Consider the following 10729-nt stretch of genomic DNA (forward strand, 5'->3'; position numbering starts at 1 on the left):
AGTAGTTGAGTAAATGTACTAAGTTACATTCCACCAATGATGCTGTAGCAGAGGACAACGGGAGACAGGCTGCTCGTCCCTGATGTCATGCTGGAGATGTCCGTCACTGCTGAACTCACCCATCATCAGCCTGAAGAGCCCCATTCCATTGCTGCGTGCGTCGTTTTCATTCTGCAGTCTCTCCCTCCCTCCCTCTCTTTCTCAATCTCTCTTTATTCTCTCTCGCTCTTTCTCCCAATACATCGTGTGAAGTTAACTGCAGAGCTGTAAGTTGAAAGGAGGAGGGAGAAGCTTGGACCTGCTGCTGCTGACGTGCCGACACATTCTGCTCAGCACCACGGACAGCGACCGTCTGGGAGTTTGGAACACGAGCTATCTGTCGATATTGGAGAATCATAGGAATATCAGAAGACTGAACTGACTCGGAGGATGTCCTCATTTTAATTTCATCACATTGGAAACTTGGACTTTTTTGTTCTGCTCGCCAAAGTAAGCACGTTCTCGTCTTGACCTGCCACTAGAGCAGACGTAACCTGAATTTACTGTACTGTCTACATTTTTAACACGGGCATTATTATCAAAGCCTGTGGTCGAGCAGGTCAGCCGTGCGTAAAAGTCGTGGCTCTGTTTGCAGCGATACTCCCGCTTGACGGACGTCACAGCGGATCAATTGAGTGTTTGCCGTGTCTGGTAAATTATAACGTTAGTCATAACTTTTACTAAAAACGGGTATACGTGTATGGTTGTTCATTCTTAGCAACGGCTTCTAGTGCGTAATTGCAGCTGCGACTCCTTTTTTGGAAACTTGTTGGAATGTAGGATATATGGAAACACGTTTGTCTTTGGAGTTAACTCACGATGCAAGGTGCGCAAGAAGATGACAATAATGAAAGAATGAAAGAATAAAGAAACCATCTATGTTCCCAGCTGTGGTCAGCGCACACTTGCATGCTATTAGCCATCCCATCCCATCTCTCTCTCTCTCTCTCTCTCTCTCTCTTTCGGGCGTGCAAACACACCGGTACAAGAGACTTGACTTGACATATATCGAATGGGTCGCAGCATTTTGACTTTGCTTGTATCTGACTGACACTTTGAAATGTTGTGGCACTGGCAGGGATTCTCCTTCTGTTCCTGTTCCAAGGTAAACATGGAAACTAACATGGCAGAAGAAGACTCTCTCCTAAATCAGTAGGACAAATAAAAACATCTATACATCTGAACTCTGTGGCACCATCTTAACTCTCTGGCTGAAGCTCACAATGGAAGCCCAAGACGAGAGCCAATGGTTTCCCCTTTCTTCGCAAGACCTCAACTCCTCGTACGCAGCCAGTCCCTCGCCCTTCCACTTTTCCAACCAGCACCTCTTCAACATCTCCTCCAACCTGTCCACTCAGAGCGTGCCCTTCCAGGGCAGCAGCACGCTGATGACGGCGGTCATCTCGCTCACGGTCTTCGTGGTGGGCCTGACCGGCAACACTCTGGCCATCTACGTGGTGCTGCGCTATGCCAAGATGAAGACGGTCACCAACATCTACATCCTGAACCTGGCCGTGGCCGACGAGCTGTACATCCTGGGGCTGCCCTTCCTCACCACGCAGAACGTGCTCTCCTTCTGGCCGTTCGGCTCCTTCCTGTGCCGCGTGGTCATGACGGCCGACTCCATGACCCAGTTCACGTCCACCTTCTGCCTGACCATCATGTCCATCGACCGCTACCTGGCCGTGGTTCACCCCATCCGCAGCACCAAGTGGAGGCACCCGCGCGTGGCCAAGGCGGTGAGCGCAGCCGTGTGGGCCGTCTCCTTCGTGGTGGTCCTGCCTGTGGTCATCTTCTCTGATGTTCAGGTACAAAACAATCTGATCAAAAATAATCTGTTTTTCCCTAACTCTAACCTGGTGTAGTTCCATTCCGCAATAACACGTTATTACACAATTGTTAAAATTAATCTAACTTTAAAGGTCACCTTTTATATGCAAAATGCACATTTTCATGTTTTTTTCAACATGAATATGGGTCCCCTATGTGACTACAGAGTCCCAAGGTATGAGAAAAGAAACAACCCTCTCTCTTACTCTCCACCTCTACCTTTCCTAAAACCTGAGTTTAAACACCCTGTTCAGATTTTTGATGTCATAAGGGAAGCAGCCCCCCCCCCCCTGAATGACCTACTTTAGCACTACCTCCAATTGTGATAAGCATACAGCTAGATCCCCCTGAATCTAAAGTGGCAGTTAGATTCAAACCAGCAGTAACATTCAGGGCCAATCAGAGCAGCGGGGCTTAAACAGATCATTTCAAAGAGAGGAGATTCAACAATGGGACTGTGAGAAATAAGAAGGTTTTTTTGGACACTACACCATGAAAACAACTTCTAATTTAAACCCAAATGACCAAGTTTGTACCTGAAAATTAGCATAACGTGACCTTTAAAAGAGTCTGTGAATATGTGTATACGTGCTTTCAGAGTACTGGTGCTTGAAACAGCAAAAAAGATGAATGCGCCGCTACAGTAACAGCGTGAAAAGTCGCGCATCAGAATCCAAACAGAAAGATCTCTGCTCTCGTATTGAGAAAAATAAATAACATTTTAGTTTTCTTTCATATAATTCCATCAAATTGAATTATCATACTTTTTTTTTTTTACTTTTATTTTAGTGGTTTTATGTTTATTTTTACATATGGACAAAAAAAACCAGAATAAGTAAACACATACACTACATACACAACACACATTCCCCTCCCCTCCCCCCTCTCCCCCTCCCCCTCCCCCTCCCTCACATAAACAGACAAGGAATACAGAAAAAAAGTGAAATAAATAACTAAGACAAAATGATTAAGAAAATAAGCTCTAAGTACACAAGAAACAAAACAAAGCTAAAACAAAAACAAAACTGGGGCAAACCTCACACCTTTTGGTTCCCTAAGTGCCGCAGCACTGGGCCCCATATAGCGGGGAATTTATGGGGGTGACCTGACAGCTCATGATGTAGCCTTTCCACATGTAGAATGCCCACCATTTCCCTCAGCCAGGTATCAAACTGGGGGGCCAAGTCGGACGACCACAGCCTCAGGATACATTGAATTATCATACTTGCTCAGCAAAAATATCTTCATGTCTTTGGCAAGAAAGTTGGTGGAGACCAAAAACAGAGCACAGCAGAGTAAATATTAAACTTTTGACATTTGCCAAAATGGCCAGGACACAATTTTTAATGCTGGATGTGTCAATACGCAACTATCTGCTAACAAGTTCCCTATATCAACTGAAAGGTCTTTCAAATGTCAGCGTTGTGTTAACATCTTGTGTTAAAAAAATCTATGAACGCAAGTTGAAGTCTTCAGGCGTATTTAACTTTAATGTCCTCTTCTTGTGTCTCTTGGTAATAACGGTAAGATGTGAAGGCCGCTAATGGAGTGAATACAACATAAATCAGTAAGGTAGCAACACATTCTAACTGCAGTGAAACACAATGACTTCTCCTGCTCAGGGTTTCAGCAGAAGCTATTATATGTGCACATAATAGAAATAGCATTGCAGCAAGCTCTGCAACAGGGTAAAAGCACACAGGCTTATACAAGAATGGTATGAGGAGAAGGCTATTGATGCTGTACTGCTAAAGGACATTGGTTTTGAGAAGAACAAACAGAACATAACAACAGAACAAAAAGCCTTGTTGGCTAAAAAAAGTTACTTGCTAGTTTGGAGCGTTTTATTCTGTTAAACAAACCCCAACACAGTAAGGTTTAGCGGAGTCTTCAACAATGCAAAATCCATGAAATGAAGATATCACCATTTTGTATTTCTCATCCCTCGCTGCATCATTTATTAACTTTGTCCCGTGGGCCTCACAGTCCTATTGTTCACCATCTTTGTCTTACTCGCTGACAACTTCAGGACTAATGATATTGATATTTTTTTTATTTTTTAATTGTTGTCCATGAATATTACATTTTTCTGACTCTATTTTAATTCTAATTTCCATCTAGGACACATTCAACTCCTGCAACATGATCTGGCCAGAGCCAAAGAACGTGTGGTCGACAGCCTTCATTCTCTATACTGCCACAGTGGGTTTCTTTGGACCGCTGCTCATCATTTGCCTCTGCTACCTTCTCATTGTTATTAAGGTGTGTTGATGTAATGTATGTATGAGGCAGATGCAGAAAGCTCATGTATAAAGTCATACTGCGATGTGCATCAACATAATGCTACTTTCCACATCATTATTGCTCTCATTATGCAATAATCTGTTCCTTTACAGAACTAGGGGCGGCAGTGGTGCAGTGGGTAGGGAGATCGTCCTCTGGAGGGCAGTGTCAGAGGTTCGATCCCCCGCCTACCCGCCACATGTCGAAGTGTCCCTGGGCAAGACACTGAACCCCACATTGCTCCCTATGGTTCAGATGGCGCCTTGCATGGCAGCTACTGCCATCGGTGTATGAGTGTGTGTATGAAGGGGTGAATGTGGCAAGAAATTAAAAGCACTTTGGGGCTGAGAAAATCGGCTAAAAAGCGCTATATAAGTCAAGTCCATTTACCAGAAATAAAGATATTTACCCCCTTGAATTGATGCAGACTAAAGGCCCAAATTGGTGCATACAAATTCACCAGAATGCAAGAAAAGAAGTGTTTCAAGCTCAAAAATTTCCACCACTTATATAATGTGTCCTGCTCACCCATGTTTAAACTAACCCTATGCCCATTCCCCCCCCCCCCCAGTTTGGACATCTGGCTCAAAGAGTTCTCCAGTACTTTATTTATGGAGAAAATTCGATATGAGATTTCAGGGAAAGCAAATAAGTTTAAACACAACTTGGAAGCCTTCCCTCGACTATATCTCAGTTCTGAAGGGACCTACTTGACATATCAAATAACTTTTATTTTCAGTTTCCATGTTTGTTGTGTATTTTATCTTCTGTTATTTTTGTATTCCTTTTTTCACTTTTATTTAAAAAAAATTATAAAATTTTTTTTTTTGATTAGTTTTTGGCATTTTCAAGCTTTATTAGACAGTACAGAGTTGAAATGGGGAGACAGATAGGGGGGATGACCTGCAGTAAAGGTCCACGGATCGGATTTGAACCGGCGACAACTGCAACGAAGGCCGGAGCCAATATGGTACACGCTCCATCCAATACACCACCGGAGTGGCCCATCATTTTTTTGTGTGTATATTCATAAAAAAGATATACTGTATATATATATAAATGAAGTACTTGAAGAAAAAAATGGACGCCCATGTTCTTCAGCATCATCCTAATGACACAACCTCCTTTCTTTCTGCAGGTGAAGTCCTCTGGGGCGCGGGCCGGTTTCACCAAGCGTCGCCGGTCGGAGCGCAAAGTGACGCGCATGGTGGTGGTGATCGTGGTGGTGTTTGTGCTATGCTGGCTGCCCTTCTTCATCATCAACATGGTCAACCTGGTGGTCATCATCCCAGAGTCCAGCGTCACCGCCGGGATCTACTTCTTCGCCGTCATCCTGTCCTACGCCAACTCCTGCGCCAACCCCTTGCTCTACGGCTTCCTGTCCGACAACTTCAAGCAGAGCTTCAGGAAGGTAAGGGCTGAATAATACCACCACCACCACCTCCTCTGCCTGTGAACAATATAACTGTCCCTAAGTGAAGAAATAGTCCAATAGAACATTTTGGGCAATACACATACAAAAAAAAAAGCTTCCTAGTTTCTGTTCATTCAATATGAAGCCTATACAAGCAGCAGCCGTTTAGCTTAGCTTTATAGCATAACGACTGAAAGCAACTAGCATGATTCTGTCAATAAAATCAACTTTAAAGTATTCATTCTAAATGATCAGTAGCATGAGATAGATGATTTTTTTTCTACACACGGAATGTATAGAAATACAAAATACAAAATCGGTAGAACTGAAATGATGTGTATGGTATTTGTGAACTCCTTCATTTGGCTCTGTCCAGTGGTGGTATCAGGAATGACTGCAGTGCACTACACTATACCCCCTCCAGATCTGACACATGGGCACGGACATGGCCGGGGTTGAAAGCACAACATTTGAGCTGTCCAATTAAAAAAAAAATATATATATATTTCTATCCCTTTTATCCAATAGCCAATGTCTCATCTTATTATGTGCATGCTGTCAATGGGCCGCCAATATGACGGCTGTTATTCCCCCCAGATCATTCTGGACCCTGAGCCTCCACAGATCTTGTGTGTGTTGTTGTCCTTGCTGTTGGCTGTGCAGGTGCTGTGTGTGGGCAGTGTGAGGTGCAAGGCCAGAGGTGTAGATGACGGAGACCCCAGCGCTCCACGCACTGAGAAAACCACAGCGCACGACTGCATCCTGCTCTCCCCTCGAAACCAGGTCTACCACGATCCCCAGAGCAGCCAGGTACTCTGTGTGTGTGTGTGTGTGTGTGTGTGTGTGTCTGTGGGTGTGTAGGTATTTTTTATTTATTTAAAAGTAACAAGCAAAAGCAGAGAGTTGTAATAATGAGACATCTATGTTTAGTGCAGCACTGACTTAACTGGAATGGGAGATTATGTTCAATTTGCATGTGGCGTAGTGACAGTGGGGAGATGCTTGGCTAAAAGCAGGTCCCTTCAATTATACATACAGTACACACATGCACAGAGGGACAGCAGTCCTCTGCATCGCGGACGAGTTAAATGCATCCATCTACACCAGTTCTCCAAGGTAAATGGAGTCCAACACTTCGGAATGAGTCAACACAGGCAGGTGTGTGCATGTGTGTGTGTGTGTGTGCATGTGTGTGTGTGTGTGTGTGTGTGTGTGTGTATGTACGTGCGTGAGGGCAGCTGATTGAAGATGGATGGTGATTGAATGCTGCATGGGAGACATGGGTTTGGGGAAATCTGAAGGCGGGAGTGAGATTATGAGTGTGTGTGTGTGTGTGTGTGTGTGTGTGCGTGCGTGCATGTGTGTGTGTGTGTGTGTGTGCGCGTGTGTGTGTGTGTGTGCTTGCGTGTGTGTGTGTGTGTGCGTGCGTGTGTGTGCGTGCGTGTGTGTGTGTGTGTGTGTGTGCGTGTGTGTCAGAAGGAGAAGTGTGGTCAGGAAAGGAAAAAGCTTTGACTCGCAGGGGGCTTCAATGGTGTCCAATGAGATAAATAACTTGTACAAGAAGCAGAGAGGTGCATTAGACTGACACAGTGGCTCTGATGAGACTCTCCTAAAGATCCTTTAACTTCTATCAAGGTAATCAAAACCCTCCTCCTTTAGTCATGCAGTTTGAGCATAGATGTACATTAAAGTCCAAGAGCTCAATTATTGATAGGTCTGGATCTGTGGTTATTCTCACAGCTCCAACTCCAAGTCATATCTCTTTAACTCCACATATAGGATAGGAAGCAAATGAGTTGCTGACACACATTCAACACGCCTCACTTGAGGCTACATTATGACCGTCAGCACCCATGTTTTCCATGTTTCGAATGGTATCTGTACATGTATGAGTCACCCTGCTTTCTAACCAGGTTTTCTTTCCATTTAGCCATCTCCATCTCCCATTACATAAAATCTTTTTAACATCCTCTCAGTAACCATTGTGCCTCCTAAATCAAGAAAAAAAATGTGTAGGATTTCTTTCTCTCGCTACCTGTTTACCTGTCAAACAACATGTGCTAATGTACCTCTTTACTGTACTTATACTTATTGAGGAGAAATACAGGAAAAGCAAAAGTTCCAGTTAGCGGTTATTTTATTATTCTCATGCTTTTCTTGATGAATTACCTTGTTCCCTCACGGCCTGATAGCAAAGCATTCTGAGACCTGGTACTGGTCTGTGGACCGTAGATTGGAAACCTTTACCTTTAAAAAAATAAAACAGACTCAATCCCAGAGAGGTGAATTTACTTTCTTCTCTTTCTTTTTCCACCTTTTTAAGAATGTTTTTACGTCTCATAATTCCACATTTCCAGTCAGGACCAGTTTAAAGCCATCGTTACAGGGATTCCTGCAGGTACACAATATCAGAAAGGTATTTGGAATGATCAGAGCATTTAAAAATTTTTTTTTTGCAACCAACAACTCTGTAATTTTGGCTAAAAAGGTGACGTTTTTTATTCAGACATAAATTCTTGCCTATACTGCGGCTTTAATCAAACAGCTAAACAGCACAGTGCACCAGTTCCGAATCAAGTTTTTCCCCCCTTTCATTTCCCACTCTGGCTGTGTTCGAAAAGCCATACTACTCATCCTACTCATACTCATTTTAAAATCAATTTGAGTATGTGACGGTTTTGTCTGCGAGTTTGTGTAGGCGAGAAATGATGAGTACTAACTTCCGGGAAGATTTTGTGTATGGATCGATAGGATACTTTTCCTACTCAACTGCCCCACAATGCTTTGCGTCTTTTCAAACGGCACGGAAGTTTTTTTTTAAAATTATTTATTGCTTCTGTATACTTCAGTGTAAACAGTCCGACGAACCTCGCATACACAATCGATCGTTAAGTAGACAGTATGGAGTATATACTGTACATGTTGAGTATGTAGGAGGGAGGACGTTAGTATGGCTTTTCGGACACAGCCTCTTTCCTCCCTTATTCCTCCCTTTACATCCCTTCCTCAATGACTCTCACCCCCTCCCCCCCCCCCTCTTCCTCTCTCTCTCTGAAGATCTCTCCTCAACCCCCTGGCTCACCTACCTCTCACACAGCAGCAGACCTGCACCACTATTCCCCCACCAGCATATCTCCCTCCATGTGCCCGGGAATGGGAGCCTCTGCTACCACGCTGGCCTCCACAGCAGCCTCCATGGTAACCTCCAGGATGACCCCGGCCCAACTGCCCACCATCACGGCTCTGACTACGCCCTCACACTCTGCATCCGTACCTCCACAGGAACAGTAGCCAAGTGGATGATGAACAGCCACAAAGTCTTGGCAAAAGGAAAAGAGAAGCCGAGCAGGGAAAACAATATATTGTGTAGACGATTTGAAATGGAAGCAGATGGGGTTGGATAAGGCTGATCAAAATGGCAAAAGGAAGAACAAACAATAAACAGATGTTTTTTTTTGTTGCGATTTGCAATATAGCAATCACATTCTTGGATTATTTTCTGACACACTCATTCCAAATGCATTGCAACAATCATGCTCCATGTCCGTGAAGCGAGCTCATGAATATTTTTCGTGTATGTATGAGTTACCCAGCTGTGTGACCAAGCCACCATTTTCATTCCAATCAAGACATAAGTGCCTTTTGTCGAATGATATCAGCAAACATTACGGTTCCCAAATGGCCACAGAAACATTTACACCGTCCCTCTGTCACATTCTGTGTATACCTCTCACACAACACGTAAGAATGTATTTACTTCTCACAACCGAAATGTCCATTCAGGACCAGTTTAAAGCCAGCGGAGACGGTTTCCTGCAGGTATACAATATCAGAAGTATATTTGGATGAATTTGGTATTATATATTTTTTTGCAACCACACTTTGTGATTTAGGCTGAGAAAATGAAGGTATTTTCAGTTGAAAAATGTGCCTAATGCAGCTTTAAACAAACAGCTAAACAGCAGCAGTTCAGTATCAAATTTATTTTCTGTATTGCAGTGAAAAACCATGCATATTTCTGTAAGCCCCCCCCCCCCCCCCCGCTCACTTCTGTTCTCTTGACTTCATTTAAACAGGTACATTGTGATGATGAATACAGTTAACATTCATACTTCAGCTTTGTGAAAAGAGTCTGCTGTAACGTTGTTTTGTAAGGTTTTGCATTTGCAGAACATGTCCTGCTTGCTGTTTGTCAGATTTTTTCAATCGCAGCGAATGTGACTCTTTGCCTGCACGGTGTCTTTCTACAAACATGTAGCCAGCATGTCAACACAAAACCTCTGACCTCTTTGTAAATATTGGCCCCTCTAAATCTGTGTCCTTGCCCAGTTGTGTGTCATGTACTGGTGTGTGTTCATGTACATTTGTGGCTGTTTTGCACACACTTACTGTATGTACATATTTTCTCTCTATAGAAGCTGTTATGCAGGCAACTCCAGGGTTTAAAGCCGCTTGTATTGTTCATATTTGTATTGTGGCTCTTCTTTGCTTTGTCGATTGTACGGTAAGTTGGTATTCCTCGTTCGTCTGGCAAGCACAGCTGTCACGGGCCTTGGTTATAGCTTTGGCCTTTGAGTACTGCAAACGTGTCTGGCCTTAACCTTCTATTTTGAAAGGTCCTGTCTTGTTTTACTGGACAATGTAAAAGTGATTATATACCCTGGCCACATAAATACTTTTTTTTTCTGATTTGACTATAATCAAACTTTAAAAAATATTAATTTTGTCAGTGGTAAAAAAAAATTAAAAGTACACTCATGTGTTTTTTTCTTCTAAGTATTGCTGTATTTTTGCCTCAAATGTTTAAAAAAAATGTGAGCAGTTTCTATTTTCAGTCGTTGTGGTGAAGGTTATTCAATGGACGCTGTTAAGAATCAACTAACGTTCACATCATCAGTGGGAATGGGGTTTATTGAAGTAGAACACAATGGAATTGAGAATGAGTTCAGAAAGAATCAATGTTTGTTCTTTTTTTCCAGACGATTTAATTATATGTTAAGAAAAAAGGAGGCTAATCGGGTGAATGTATTGGGTGGAGGGCGAGGACAAAGAGAAACCAATGGAAGCTCCCTCTGCGAGAAGAAAACGAACCCCTCACCCCCCCAAAGCTTCTCGTAATGAAGGCTTTCAAGTGCAAATGCAGAGACCACATTGTATATTCTA

At 43.2% G+C, this 10729-nt stretch overlaps 1 protein-coding gene across 1 annotated transcript; it reads left to right on the plus strand.

Moving 5' to 3' along the window:
• Positions 1-1262: 1262 nt before the first annotated feature.
• LOC307251530 (somatostatin-like receptor.1) lies at positions 1263-8857 on the plus strand (the record flags this gene model as incomplete). The annotated part of the gene is made up of 5 exons (XM_080028898.1): positions 1263-1847; positions 3991-4131; positions 5291-5563; positions 6230-6376; positions 8624-8857. The coding sequence occupies 5 exons, from the start codon at positions 1263-1265 to the stop codon at positions 8855-8857; spliced, it is 1380 nt and encodes a 459-aa protein (XP_079885024.1).
• Between the last annotated feature and the right edge of the window lie 1872 nt (positions 8858-10729).

This window comes from Ammodytes marinus (genome assembly GCF_949987685.1).
Source record: "Ammodytes marinus genome assembly, chromosome: 6".
NCBI classification, from domain to species: domain Eukaryota; kingdom Metazoa; phylum Chordata; class Actinopteri; order Uranoscopiformes; family Ammodytidae; genus Ammodytes; species Ammodytes marinus.